Here is a 13,692-nt window from a genome sequence, read left to right as displayed (position 1 = left end):
AGAACCCAACTACCAGTAGATGCCTCGTAGACCAAACAAATGCAACAAAACTGACCAAAATAAGACCAAAAACGATGATGCAAGTCTGCGACACCTCCGAAAGAACAACCCAAAACGAAAACCCAGACATCTACCTGCACAAGGATATCATCTCTCCACCAGACGCCGGGAATCGCTCCGCTGCAACCCGAGAATAGAAGCAAAAGTGCGACAGTCGCTCCAACATGCAAAAATCGTTCCAAAATACATGATATGTATACTGCACGAAAACAAGAAATCAGACATCTCAAGGGGGCCGTGGCGTGGTATCGTCGGGGCTCATGAGCGGGTAGTTATGGTTCTCGCCAAAGAAGCTGAGCACATCTTGTGGTAGGTACTCCAGCCACGGAAGTATCTCGCCGTTCGAGAATGGGAAGGACTCCTGGTGATGGAGAGAATTAACATCAACATCATGGCTCTCGATCATCATGCCCCCGGGATTAGTGTTGATGCTCGGATGGAGATCCGGTCGAGATCCGATCTGGCTCGTGCTGGCTTGCGAATCGGCCGTCCCAGGAGGAACAGAGTAACTGTAAGCGGGGTGGTGACCATCTAACTGCGAGGACGAAAGGCTCGGGTTGTATGTTGGGTGAGGTGCTGCCGAGGTGCGCGGGCCTGATTCTGGATAGGGCGAATGCATGCCCAAATAGTAAGATGAGTCGGGATTCATGGGTGTGGCTGGCACCGAAGGGTATTTCGCATGGCCGGCAGCGAGTGATGAGTTCCGTGTCTCTTCCTGGGTTCGAGTTGTGGCGAGAGGCTGGGGGTATGAGGCGCCCGAGGTCTCCCCGCCATCTGCTTGGACAGGCATAGATGGGTAGCTGTGGCTGTATTGGGACGAGTATGCGGGCTTGCTGGATGCGGGCTCTGTCGGTGTCGTGGGCATTTGATACAGCACACTTAGATTAGGCTGCGAGGAATTTGTCGCGCCCGTGAGTGCCCACCCAATAGCTACCAGATAGTTAGCGAGATAGTTCATGAATACAAATCGTGAGAGGCGTTTTTACCTTGGCTCGGATCGATCCTTGGGGACCATTTCCCATCCGATGAAATGTCAGCCACTCCGGGGGCCTCTCTGGATCAAAACCGGGGTCCATTGGTGGTCGGGCTCCAGGCCATCCATGATGTGCGAAAGGCTGCACGGAAGACAGTCCCGCGGTATTTTCCATGTCCTCAGTAGTGTAGAGAAGAGGGTCAACGATTCCCTTGGCCTTCTGGTCCAGTACTGTCAAGATGTACCTGGTTCCCTCCCAGTACGTGTCCAGTGCCTTCAATGCCTTGTAGCATCGTTGATAGTTCTCCTTGGCTGCGGAGGCGAGCAGGATGTGCTTCGCTGTGGACTTTCGTTCCGAGCCGTTAGAAGATTCCATCGTGGGCATCACGAATCCACTCGATTGATTCGCCAGTAACGGTTCTGGATGAGACGAAGCAGATCCCGAGGTGGGTGACGAGTAGTAGGCGCTCTCCATGAGAAAGGCACACGCAGCGATGTACATGGGCTGACTCGTGAATGGGTTACCAATGAAGCTCTTGCCATCTACGAGTTCCGAGAACGACAGAATATCCGCAATAGTCTTGGCCGACGACATTGACAGTTCGCGACTGTTGGGATACAGATGCTGTATTGTCCCGCCAAATGAGTTCAGAAGTGTCGGCTGGTGAAGTAGGACAATAAGGGTATGAAACCACTGCCACTAATTAGAAAATTTCTGTTAATCAAAGGAAAAACGGCTTACAAAATGGAGAAGGATAAAATTGGTTCCCTCCTTGGCCTTGACGTAAGCCTGGAAGTTCGCCGCATTGAAGTGTAGTTTTGGTGACAGACGCTGGTAGATGCCTGTCCAACAGTATTAGTCGTGATTCATGGATATCCGCAATCGAAAGCCATACCGGTTAAATCACTTTCCATCCCCGCCAGCCTCTTGAGTGTGTCCGACGTGACGTGATTGACATCCTGAATGCCATTGATGAGGTCTGTCACTCGGCCATAGAGGTGAATGATCCGAATTAACGGTGGAAAAGGAGCGGGCCAGCCATTTGGAAGTTGAGATTCGGACTGCAGGGGAAAGCATAGCTCGATGTCTTCGTCACGCAATGTCACTGGTCGGCCCGTACCCGAAGAAATGACGCGATCGAGGAAGAAGATGCTCCAGAATGAATCCACCCGTTCCCGCTCTCTTGCCCGTTCCGTCCCCACCGCAGGCGGTAAGGTTTGAATTTGGCTGGCATCCAGATCATCATACTGATCTTCCCTTAGCTTCCCAGCCTGCCCCGTCACAACCTCGCTCGGCATCACACCACTCTGGCCGTAGTTGTGTTTCAGTCCTTGAAACTTTTGCAGACCAAGATCTTGCGCCATGCGAATCGAGATCCCCAAGTACATCCACAGACCACTGTCATGGTTTGAACCGAACTGTTCATAAGCCAACAACAAGCAAGCTTGTACAGCAGACAGGGTCGGGCACGACAGAATATCCACAAGGGCGCTCATTGCGCGTTGAGCGAATGGCAAACCACGGTCCCACTTCCTGACAACTGGAGGAGGCAGCGAGGGATCGATTGGTTGAGCTTGAGGAGATCCCAGTAAGGGATGGGGAGAAAACCTCGCTGCTAAAGAACAGACCGCATCCACTAGCATGGTGTCGACCTTTTTCTCCTTCAAATCCTGCAAAAATCTTTCACGTTGCAGAAAGGGGAAACTGCATCCCAGATGGGCAAAAAAGAGCTCACATAGATGCGAAACCAGATTTGAGACCGGAAGGGTGTCATCGCGATCATAAAATGGAATGGTGTTTGCATCACGAGAGTCACGGTTCTCTGCGGTAGTGACTGGAGGCGAGGGAGCAGCATCAGGCAGTTTAGGACTCCGGGCAGGGGAATGAGATTCTGGCAAGTCGCATAGCTGACATTAGTCGAAGCCCTCATACAGAATTGAGCTGAGGCACAGCTGGTAGATACTCACCCGAGGACAAGGATTTGCTCTTGCGTGAACCTCGAACTTGCACAACCTGAACATCAATCAGAAATAATGTCACTTGGAATACATGAACTGGCGGGGTCGAACCATTTGTTTAAAGCCAGGCACGATCGCAGTAGGCCCAAAATACCGAAAGTATGGAACATGGGTACGACTGCCAGAGCTCACCGAGGTACGTCCTAGGGACATGGGTCAGTGACGTATCAAGATACGCTATTCACGAGTGTCACTCACCACTGTCAGGGCTTTCACTGACTGCTTGAGAATCGGGTTCTTTGTTGACTCGCCCCGCCATCTCCCTTGACGAGCCATCCTTGCCATCCGGTAGTTTTGATATTCGAGGGGATTTCTCGACTGCAGATCGCGGGATGGGGGCAGGCGGCGGCTCCGGAGAACTACTCTCTACCACTCGAGAGCCACGCTGGCTGGAATCGTTGACAGCGGAAATGTTGGGCAAAGGCGGCGCTCGAGGGGCGGAATCCGATTGCGATCGCAAATGCGCAGTCGAGTCGGTGTAGCCCAGACAGACATGCTTGTAGTCAGAACATGTTCTACATACTGTGCGCGTAAACCTGTGAGTAATGGGCGGCCTGAAAAAGGATAATAGAAACCTGGATCGATCTCACCTGGTTGTTCACCCGAGCATCGAATCTTGCGCCGACGACAAGTCAAACAACTATAGCAAATCATATGTGATATCAGTTTCAAGATCTCCAAGATGATGCGAAGCAGCTCGACGTACGCGGCGTTGACTCGGCGACGTTTGGTCTGCGGCTGGCCGTCGGTTGCGACGAAGCGAATCTGTCTCGGAACAGAAGTATTGCCGCCATTCTTCTTCTTGGGAGAAGGGGGGCTCATTGCGAGCACCGTGATTATCCGTGATCACGACCCATTGGGCACCTGCACGATTCCTAGATCTCGACGGTCCGTGTGTTGATTCTCGGCGGGGCTTATTTCACCGAAGGTATCGGGCAGATGAAGCGAAAGGGTAGATCGTGGGAGAGGAGGATGGAGAGCGGGAGAGAACACTTCATGAGGTTTAGCGAGGGGGGGGACGAGGGGCGAAGGATCCAGTAAAACCGAACGGAGACAAAAACCGTTGCGAAAGGGAGAGAAAAAAAGAGACGGAGAAAAAAAAGAGGGAAAAAAAAGAAGGAGGGGAGTGATAAGCCTGAGCTTTCGAACCTCGTGATGTCCTCGCTTCCGCCCTCTCCCCACGCCACTTGGGCGATCTTTGAAATCTACGCCCTGTGGCTTTTACCCTTTCAGTTTACCCCAACTCTCTAGCAATTCTGACCGTTTTCACCTCAAACATTCCACTTCTTTTTGTTTTTTTTTTCGGACAGACCCCTTTCTTTTTTTTTCTGTCGCCGCGCGATGCGGCCTGACCGCCGATTTCCTACCGAAAACGGTGGCACGCAATGGCTCAAGGAACACGACTTGGTCCACTCTGTACCCCCCAGCTGGAGCCACCAGAGACAATGAGATTCAAGATCTGATGGTCATGGGGTCTTTGCCCTGGTGGGGCTGGGTCCATCGTGAGATTCATTTGCCATGGCAGACGTGCGTTGGTCCACGGGCAGACCGGGGGCCAGCTCCAAGGACCGTGGATCGTGGATATTCTCGGCCGGGATTTGGTTCGGGCGTGGTGATCGTTCCTGCAGCAAGTGCCGGGGAACAAAACCACATGAAAAAGCACCGGTCACCATTCGATCAGGACGTCTGGAGTCGAGACTCCGGGGTGCTCCATCAAGGGCTCCATTGTTTATGGGGGCCCTGTGGATGCGATTATCCACACCACTTGGGCCACGCTCAGCATCCCGTCCCCGCGCTATCAGTCCCTGGGCAATTTCCTCGGCGTGGCCACGTTCCCAAGGTTCTCGATGTCGCATCCGTGGATTTTTTGGGCCCTGTTCGTGGCCCCTGAGTCAGTGCCCCCTGCTGATTTAAGCTTATTCTGAGCATTGGAAGCCTTGTCCGGGTGCTGGACGGATTCTGGAATGGATTTCCAAGCGCCACCATTTGTCGTATAGGGTATAGGGAGACTGTACGGGCATGCAAGTATTCCCCGGTCATTTTTGTTCGGTTTGGCCATTGCGGGGAATATCCATTGAACATCTTCAGTGCTCTCCGGGTATTTGATGCTGCGAGCTGCCATGTCGGCCCGAGACTCGGTAGTGCACGGAGTATCTCCACGCACCTCTCACCACCACCTGCAGCTTGGAGCGGCGTGGAAATAAACCGGTTGCACACAACGATGTCCGTGGAATTTAATTTCGCCGTCCTTGCGACTGCGAGTTGATCCGCTGATAAATGCGACCAGCCCCAAATCACGCCAATCCGTCTCGCACTTTCATGCATTTACTCGCCCGAACTGCTCGAAGGTCGTCTTCCCAGGTGCTGTGAGTGTTCCGTGATCATACAGGCTCGCCCAGGCCTGTTGGTTGGGCAACAGTGCCTCCACATGCACCGCGGGGTAGCTTCAGACGTCATGGCTAATGGATGGTAGTCGCTTTGGCCTTGATCGCGCATATCTCCCCTTCCGATATTCAACCCCTCGATCCTTCTGTCGCACGTCCACCATGTTCAAGGTCGGCCCTGACTTCGAAAAAGCCCAAGCCTCCCGGCCGGATTTCCGTCGTGACGCCGAGGTCACTTTTTCCAAACCACCTAATCCCACATGGAAGGAAGGTGATGGCGCAAACGATGACGGAGAGAGTCTCAAGAAAGATCACGTCGAGATTGACCCACACGCCGAGGGACGGCCGGTCGCGTCCAACTACAAGCTCCTGATCTCGGGAATGGTGCCTCGCCCGATTGCCCTGATCAGTACTAAGTCCGCCGATGGAAACACCACGAATCTCGCCCCGTTCAGCTACTCCCAGGTCATCAACCACGACCCGCCACTGTTTGTTGTTGGATTCGTGGGCCCACTGGAGAAGGCCAAGGACACACTGAAGAACCTGCACGAGACGGAAGAGTGCGTCATCAACATCATCTCGGAGCATTTCGTCGAGGCTGCCAACGCGACGGCCATCAACGCCCCGTACGGAGTGTCTGAATGGGAGACCTCTGGGTTGCACCAGGCTCCCACCTCTGTCGTGAAGCCCGCGCGAGTCAAGGAGTCGGTGCTGGCCGTCGAGGGCAAGCTTGTCGAGACCAAAGAGTTTGAGAGCCGCGTGACGCCTGGGAAGAAGACGGGTGTTTTGGCGATCATCGAAGGTGTCCGGTTCTGGGTGAGAGACGATGCCATTAACGAAGATCAAAGCGTTGTGGACCTCAAGGTGCTGAAGCCCATCAGTCGACTGGGTGGCATCTCCTATGGCCGTACAACCGATGCCATTGAGATTCCTCGACCACAGTTTTAACAAGCGACTAGAGGGTATCCCAGGATATAGATTCACATGCAGTACATACATTGATCAAAGCGTCTCGGGACCTCCCGAGCCATCAACGCCAAGGTTAATTTAAGTCGCTCCAAAACCGGTTTCGAGGACTGTCGATCCTTAACGGTTTTTACTCGTAGCGCCTTGACGTTTGTCCCTGTAGGGCGACCAATCGATTCAGTCTTATTTTAAGCCCCCTTTTGCCCGACTATCCACGTTCCCCAATGGCCCCAACCGCATCCCTTTTCCGGGGCCTATATACAATGCGTCGATCCACTCCAGCACCTGCCTTGGCTCAACCCGTTTAAAGTAATCAGGCTCAATAACGAATTGCGCACAACGCCCTGCTGGTTTATCAACAGCGGAGCGGGGAGCGGAACCTTAAACGAGCCATACCCCGTTCTTCTCGCCAAGATCCAGCCCCAGAGCCTCATAGACGGGGCGTAATATATCAGGCTGTCTCCACGCAATACCAAGCTTGCGTGCATAGTCATTGTGGGGATCTGTCAGCACGTAAAACCGCAACTTGTGCTTTTTGGCCATTGTCATCGTGTTGTTCGGCAGTTCGGGGGTATGGCGACCAAGTTCACGCCGCGGGCTTGGAACTTGGGCAGATGTTTTTGAAACCCCGCCATAGTAATATTGCAGAATGGACACAATTCGCCGCGTTAGATGGTGATCACTAGCGGTCCCTGCGAAAAGAGGTCGGTGCTTCTCTGTTCGTCGCCGACGGCGTTCTTGAGGCGAAATTCTGGGAGACGGTCGCCCACTTGGATGACCTTGGCGTGTTGGAATGACTGCTTGAGCTCTTCTTTTGCGTTCATCGCGGCTGATTTTACCAGCTCGGGGCATTGCTGTTGATTTCTTGTTGTAGTGTGGAGAGTTGGTGGCCGATAATTGACATGGTGGCTAGGGCTTCGTGCAGGGTCTGGCTGGGCAGTAGGTGGATGTTGGCAGTAGCCTGGAAGAGGATAAACACCTTTATATTGATGGAACAAAGCAAACACGTAACTCTTAAATCATGACAAGCTGTTCTTGATGGGACGAAAGGTCTGAAAACGGAATTATTCCATTGCCTCGAGGATCAAAATCGAATGATAATGAAGCGCGAGTCAGGTATCTCACGGAGTTTTCCGGTACTTTTGAGTAAAATAGTAAGCTTATTGTTAGAGATGCTATTTGAAACTGGCAGTCAAATACATGGTATGGTTTTACTATTTCTTAGTACTATTTCGGGCGCCCTAAACTTCTCTTCCTGATCTTGGGGTGGAGTACTTGAACATAGTGATGCAGGAAACCGGCGACTTTTTATGTCCCGGTAGCTTGGCAGGACTTTGGCAATGCTCCAACGCTTTTTATTTTGGAATATCATGCGACATTATGTACGAATCATCCATAGTCCTCAAGTTTGCACACCAACCACCCGATGCCAGCCGTGGGCGTGCGGGGAGCGGGGTTGCCTCCAACCCAAACTATACATAAACAACATCGACCCCCGTCGGAGGTCTCCGGACCCAAGCCATTTATCTCTATTTTCAAGTTCTACCTGAAAGAGCCTATACCGAGAATGACAGCCCACGACTACGAAACTTTTAAATTAGGGGACTGGGAACTCCAGAGTGGGGAGAAGCTCGCCGACGCGCACATCGCCTACAAGACATTCGGGGACCGGGCTTCGCCGGCGATCGTGTACCCAACATGGTTTTCAGGCTGTAGGGTTCCATTCTCAAAAATGTGTCTTTTTTGAAAGACAGCAGGATTTCGAGAAACTAACATGTGGCGTCAACACAGTGCTTTTCGACAATTTTTGGCTGATCGGGGAAGACAAGACCCTTAACCCTAACAAGTTCTTCATCATCATCCCCGCCTTGTTTGGGAACGGCCAGTCTTCGTCTCCTTCCAACCAGCCGAACCCGGGGCCATTTCCGAAATGCTCCTTCTATGACAACGTCCGAGCCCAGCATATGCTCGTCACCAAGCATTTGGGCATCACGCACCTACACGCTGTTGTTGGCTGGTCAATGGGAGGAGCGCAGACCTTCCAGTGGGCAACCCAGTATCCAGAATTTATGGATTTAGTGGTACCATTTTGCACGTCTGCGAGAACCTCAATCCACAACCAGGTCTTCCTCGAGGGCGTCAAGAGTGCTCTGCTTGCGGCAAAAGGTACTCGTTCGGCTGGATCAGGCGCAATTGGGGTTCGTACTGGCTGTACAGAAACTCATACGTGGACAAACGAGGAAAGAGATATCGGGCTCAAGGCAATGGGCAGAGTGTATGCCGGATGGTAGGACTTGCTTTTTAATGTCACTTGCTCCATACAAGCGCTCATGCATGGCACACAGGGGATTGAGCCAGGCCTTCTATCGACACAAGTTGTATGAGACGGCACTGGGATATGAGGGTCTGGAGGATTTCATGCTGAATTTCTGGGAGAAGTGGGCTTGCTCCAAAGGTATTGCCAATCTCTGAATATAGATCATCGCAATTCTCACCCAGGGATTTAGACCCCGAGAATCTGCTGGTGATGATCCAGACCTGGCAGAACGGAGATGTCTCCAAGCAGGAGCACTACAACGGCGACTTCGAGCAAGCCATGGCATCCATTAGGGCAAGGGTGCTGGTTCTTCCAGCAAGGACTGATCTATATTTCCCGTAAGGTGAAGCAGTGTTTCAAATGATGGTTCCAACGTTCTGACCACCCCTCCAGACCGGAAGATTCACAATATGAAGTTGCTTGCATGAAGCCCGGGATCGGACGGTTGGATGTTTTCCCTTCAATTTGGGGTCGTAAGTACCCTATTGACACAAGAATTATCAGCCAAGCTAATTTGTCTGCATCTCCCAGACTGGGCTGGAGGTCCTGGCAATAGCAAGGAGGATGTTAAGTGGTTGGATCAGCAGTTGGCTCAATTTTTTGCTGATAATGCCAATGCTGTGGGTTCTTAGAGGTTACAGATCCCATCAACGTCATATCCATAGTACAACTCCACAGGAGTATGATGATGAATTAAAGTGATCAAAATACAAGTTGAACCCTCGTAGATCGTCGTGGGTAGATATATCGAATCACGTGCACACTGAATAAGCAGCTTGGCCCATGGAAGCGCCGACGAACCTTTCGCGCCTGCGACCTTCATTCCCGGCCGTCCGACCCTCGTTTGATTCACGTCACTTTCCAGCTTGTTTCTCCTTTTTTTTCTCGCTGGCGTCTATTCCTGCTTCCTCGTTTTTTGTCGTTCCTGGCACATTGTACCTCCGTCATTTCGACTCCCCTTCCGTTATCTAATCCCCATCTTGAAGCTCGAGTCGGGGTAGCGGCGCCTAATCCAGAGTCCGTCGCTGACGACCCACTACCATGGCGACGCCCTCAACCCGACAGTGGGGTGTCACGCCCCCAATCTCGACCGTCCTGCCTACCCAGGACGAGGTGGCCGCGAACGATGATCTGATTGCGGAGCTCAAAGTACAGAACAACTTCGAGCTCCCAACCGAGACAGAGCGGAGGTACGTCTACAAGACACATGGAAGGATGATGATCAGATGGAGCTTACATGGGATAGAGTGCAATCTCTCCAATTGCTCCAGCGCGTCGCGCTGGAGTTTGTCAGGGTTGTTAGCCGCAAGAAGGGATTAACTCCTGCGGCAGTTGAGGCAGCAGGAGGTAAAATATTCACGTACGGTAGTTATCGACTGGGTGTTTATGGACCAGGTGAGTCACACTGCCAATGTAACATCATGTCCGTCTATTTACTGACAATCCTCGTACCCTAGGGTCCGATATTGATACTTTGATCGTTGGCCCCAAGCATGTCTTGATTGATGACTTTTTCTCCGATCTTCCTCCTATCTTGCAAAAACTGGCGCCCGAAGGCGCTATTGAGAAGATGACCCCGGTTCCTGATGCGTTTGTTCCTCTCATTAAACTCGAACTGTCAGGTATTAGTATCGATCTGATCTTTGCCCGCCTTATCGTCCACTCCGTGCCAATGAATCTCGACCTCAAAAACAACGACTACCTCCGTGGTTTGGACGACAAGGAAGTTCGTTCGCTCAATGGAACCCGTGTCACCGACGAGATCCTGGAGTTGGTTCCCCAGCAGAAGACGTTCCGACTTGCACTGCGCGCAATAAAACTCTGGGCCCAACGTGAGATACGCTTTTTGAAACTCCCGCCCGTTCCATACTGACTATTTTGGGAATAGGGCGAGCCATCTACTCCAACATTGTGGGCTTCCCCGGAGGTGTCGCATGGGCCATGCTAGTTGCGCGAGTCTGTCAGCTGTACCCGCAGGCGACAGGGTCAGTGATTGTGGGTAAATTCTTCAGGATCATGAACAAGTGGGCTTGGCCTCAGCCTGTCTTGTTGAAGCATATCGAAGATGGGCCTCTTCAAATGAAAGTGTGGAATCCGAAGGTGAGTACTCGAGATCCATGGATTGCGTTTGGCATGGTCTCACGTTCCACAACAGATCTACCATGGGGATCGATTCCACCTCATGCCCATCATCACCCCTGCCTATCCGTCGATGTGTGCCACTCACAATGTCTCAATGTCAACCAAGGCTGTTGTTCTTCGTGAGCTTCAACGGGGAGGTGACATTGTGGACAAGATTTTCATGAAACAACTTTCTTGGAACGATCTATTCGCCCGCCACACATTCTTCACCCACGATTACAAGTATTATCTCAGCATCACGGCCTCGAGCAAAACCAAAGAAGCGGAGGCTGTCTGGTCCGGTCTGGTTGAGTCCAAACTGCGGCACTTGGTTGGAGCACTGGACCGCAAGGCAATCATCGGTGTGGCCCATCCATTCCCCAGGGGATTTGAAAGAATCCATGAGGTCTCCAACGACCAAGAAATGGAGGCCGTTAAGAATGGCTCAACCAATTACCAAGCCAAAGGCACCAAAACCGAGATGACCGATGAGACAAAAGATGCCGCCCACCAAGCTGCAGCTCTGAGCGGAGTGGAAAATGCTGATATCCCCGAGCCTACTGAGAAGAAGGCAGGAACTGACAGCCTGACCGTTTACACCACCACCTATTACATTGGTCTGGAATTGAAGCCTCTGGAACCCGGTATGAAACCCCCGCTCCAGCCGTGTACCATTCTTCTAATGTAAGAAGGTGCTCCGCGGTCGCTGGATATTTCCACAGATTCGCAGGTTTTCAAGTCGACCTGCACATCTTGGCCCGGTTTCCAGCTGGATGTCAATGACTTGGCTGTTACCCACGTGCGCAAGTGAGTAACTGGTGACATTCTCATATCCGGGTTCATTGCAATTGACGTGACCTAGCTTTGATTTACCGGAGGATGTTTTCCAGCCTGGCGAGACCCGACCTTCACGACCCAAGAAGAAGGTGGTCAAGAAAGCCGACGCCGCCGGTCAAAAGCGAAACATCGGCGAACTCGACGTAAGTGTGCTGGAGAGGGCACAATTAACCTGACTCTGCAAGACATCGACCCTGGAGTTCATACTCCCATATCCCGCAAGACAGGCGCTCATGGTGTCGACAACTGACAATGACTAATTCCCATTTTCGTTTCCCAGGATCCATCGCAGGGCGCCGCAAAACGCCAAGTCACTTCGAACACCGTCTCCAATGCTGCGGCTTCCGCTTGAGCTCATTACCACATACTCTCTCCAACCTCCCACCGGGCTGGCCCCCATCACCACTTCAGCACACCATACCGTCTCTCGATCTTGTAATATGACAATGTCTCCCCTGAATCTAGCATTCGAATCTCCATCATCCCGGACCGGTTACCAATCTCACTAGGGAGCTTTCCACCTCGCTGCATCAGCGCAAGGTTGGTTCTTTCATTTTCCTCTTCTGCCCCTTTTTCTTCGTTGCTGGTCCAGCGACTAGACTAGAGGCTGTCATTTTTTTCTTCAGAGTTCGGCCGCATTTGCTTCGTCTTGCGTTTCTGCATAGGCTGGATTCCTTGCCTTATGTACATCTCATCCCCGAGACAGTGGTGCATTTTTGGCACTGCGGGGCCTCCTTGCCGCACTGTACGTATCACTTTGGCGTCTTGCAAGGTAGCTCAGCTAGGCTAGTCCAATAAACGTTTCTGTCCCGTCGTATGCGGGCTACACGTAATCGGCAACTGCTCCTGTCTGCAATTACTTTGATTGTTGTATGAGTTAGAAAGACTAGTCTTGGCTGCCAATGAGGTATATACCTCGATTATCAGACCAGCCGAAGGCACTTTTTCGGCATCTCCGTTTGATGAGTCCTGGGAAAATGTATGAACCAACACCATCTGGGCACGTAGAATGGGGCAAATCTATACCCAGATGGGTAACCACCCATGAATCGTCAACACTACCTGACCATTGCAAGTCAGTTGCTAGTTGGAAGTGGTTCAGATCCGAGCCCAGTTCCGGGGTCACCATGTCAAGAAACCGAAGCACTAGACTTTTGAATTTCAAGTAATGCTATATCCAGTGTTCGGGCCAATTAATGAAACAAGAGACCCCCTCCCTTCTCAATTTACAAGATCACTGCTTGGCAGTATAGAAGGAGGATCCCAGCCTGTTATAGATCTTGAATTCGCGAGGCTTGACAAACATCGACTCCGTGGCGGCGAGATAGTCCTTGTAGTAAGGCTTGGTAATTTGTTCCTGAATGCAGAGTTAATTGCTTGCTTGGTCACTTAAGATTTATATCCTTCCAAATACAAACCTTCATGAACCAGTCGGTGGTTGCGTTCCTTTTTTGTTTGTAATATTAGCTATATCACTCGTCCCTGGACCTGACTTGGAGTCTCATCATACCAGTCTTCCACCCAGTGCAAGGTCCCTGGCTCCTCTTGTAACTGGTACACCTCGAAGAACTGGCACTCGGGCTCGGCTACCACAGCGTCGTAGGCTGGTTTGATGTGCTCGAGGAACTTGGGGACATCGTCGGGGTTCAGGTAGACGGTCACCTGCAGACTGAACCCGGGGGTGGAAGACATAGTCGAAAATATGTGTTGGGTTGGAAAAGGGTTGAGTTGAGGGAGTTGCTTTCTGGCATGAGAGAGTTATGGGGTCTTGGACGCAGGGAATCTTGATCACTTTATACTTCGTTATAGCCCGAAAAGCCGGCAACTCCGGGTGAGCGTTTCACCAACGTGTGGGGGTGCATCCGTCGAGTCAGATTCGGGCCGTAGGGTCTTTACGCTTATGCTTATGCCCAATCTCTGGACCACAATTATCGAAAATCGTGCTATATAGCTCTATACACGTTTGCAGAGAGCTGTTAGCTAGAAAATATGGACTTGAAGACTTGAAAAGCACA

The 13,692-nt window shown here is 51.8% G+C and overlaps 6 protein-coding genes across 6 annotated transcripts; 3 read left to right on the top strand and 3 right to left on the bottom strand.

Moving 5' to 3' along the window:
- Positions 1-286: 286 nt before the first annotated feature.
- On the bottom strand, positions 287-3,874 carry NUU61_006084 (Zn(II)2Cys6 transcription factor; the record flags this gene model as incomplete). Its single annotated transcript, XM_056656612.1, has 9 exons — positions 287-990; positions 1,073-1,727; positions 1,776-1,876; positions 1,930-2,925; positions 3,002-3,047; positions 3,104-3,195; positions 3,251-3,574; positions 3,643-3,692; positions 3,759-3,874. The coding sequence occupies 9 exons, from the start codon at positions 3,872-3,874 to the stop codon at positions 287-289; spliced, it is 3,084 nt and encodes a 1,027-aa protein (XP_056509412.1).
- A 644-nt stretch (positions 3,875-4,518) lies between these two features.
- Positions 4,519-4,908, bottom strand: NUU61_006083 (uncharacterized protein; the record flags this gene model as incomplete). Its single annotated transcript, XM_056656611.1, has 1 exon — positions 4,519-4,908. The coding sequence occupies one exon, from the start codon at positions 4,906-4,908 to the stop codon at positions 4,519-4,521; it is 390 nt and encodes a 129-aa protein (XP_056509411.1).
- A 690-nt stretch (positions 4,909-5,598) lies between these two features.
- NUU61_006082 (flavin reductase family protein) lies at positions 5,599-6,384 on the top strand (the record flags this gene model as incomplete). The annotated part of the gene is made up of 1 exon (XM_056656610.1): positions 5,599-6,384. One exon carries the CDS (start codon positions 5,599-5,601, stop codon positions 6,382-6,384), a length of 786 nt encoding a protein of 261 aa, XP_056509410.1.
- Positions 6,385-7,828: 1,444 nt separating this feature from the next.
- NUU61_006081 (homoserine acetyltransferase family protein) lies at positions 7,829-9,351 on the top strand (the record flags this gene model as incomplete). Its single annotated transcript, XM_056656609.1, has 6 exons — positions 7,829-8,114; positions 8,194-8,689; positions 8,748-8,857; positions 8,910-9,057; positions 9,113-9,192; positions 9,251-9,351. The coding sequence occupies 6 exons, from the start codon at positions 7,829-7,831 to the stop codon at positions 9,349-9,351; spliced, it is 1,221 nt and encodes a 406-aa protein (XP_056509409.1).
- Positions 9,352-9,760: 409 nt separating this feature from the next.
- NUU61_006080 (polynucleotide adenylyltransferase) lies at positions 9,761-12,029 on the top strand (the record flags this gene model as incomplete). The annotated part of the gene is made up of 8 exons (XM_056656608.1): positions 9,761-9,909; positions 9,966-10,114; positions 10,177-10,551; positions 10,608-10,819; positions 10,875-11,484; positions 11,533-11,647; positions 11,703-11,820; positions 11,958-12,029. 8 exons carry the CDS (start codon positions 9,761-9,763, stop codon positions 12,027-12,029), a joined length of 1,800 nt encoding a protein of 599 aa, XP_056509408.1.
- An 882-nt stretch (positions 12,030-12,911) lies between these two features.
- Positions 12,912-13,369, bottom strand: NUU61_006079 (putative quinol monooxygenase; the record flags this gene model as incomplete). Its single annotated transcript, XM_056656607.1, has 3 exons — positions 12,912-13,034; positions 13,096-13,123; positions 13,188-13,369. The coding sequence occupies 3 exons, from the start codon at positions 13,367-13,369 to the stop codon at positions 12,912-12,914; spliced, it is 333 nt and encodes a 110-aa protein (XP_056509407.1).
- Between the last annotated feature and the right edge of the window lie 323 nt (positions 13,370-13,692).

Source organism: Penicillium alfredii (assembly GCF_028826965.1).
Source record: "Penicillium alfredii strain IBT 34128 chromosome Unknown utg000009l_segment0_segment0, whole genome shotgun sequence".
Lineage (NCBI taxonomy): Eukaryota > Fungi > Ascomycota > Eurotiomycetes > Eurotiales > Aspergillaceae > Penicillium > Penicillium alfredii.
Note: the sequence above shows the minus strand (reverse complement) of the source record. Positions and strands in the feature narration are given on the sequence as shown.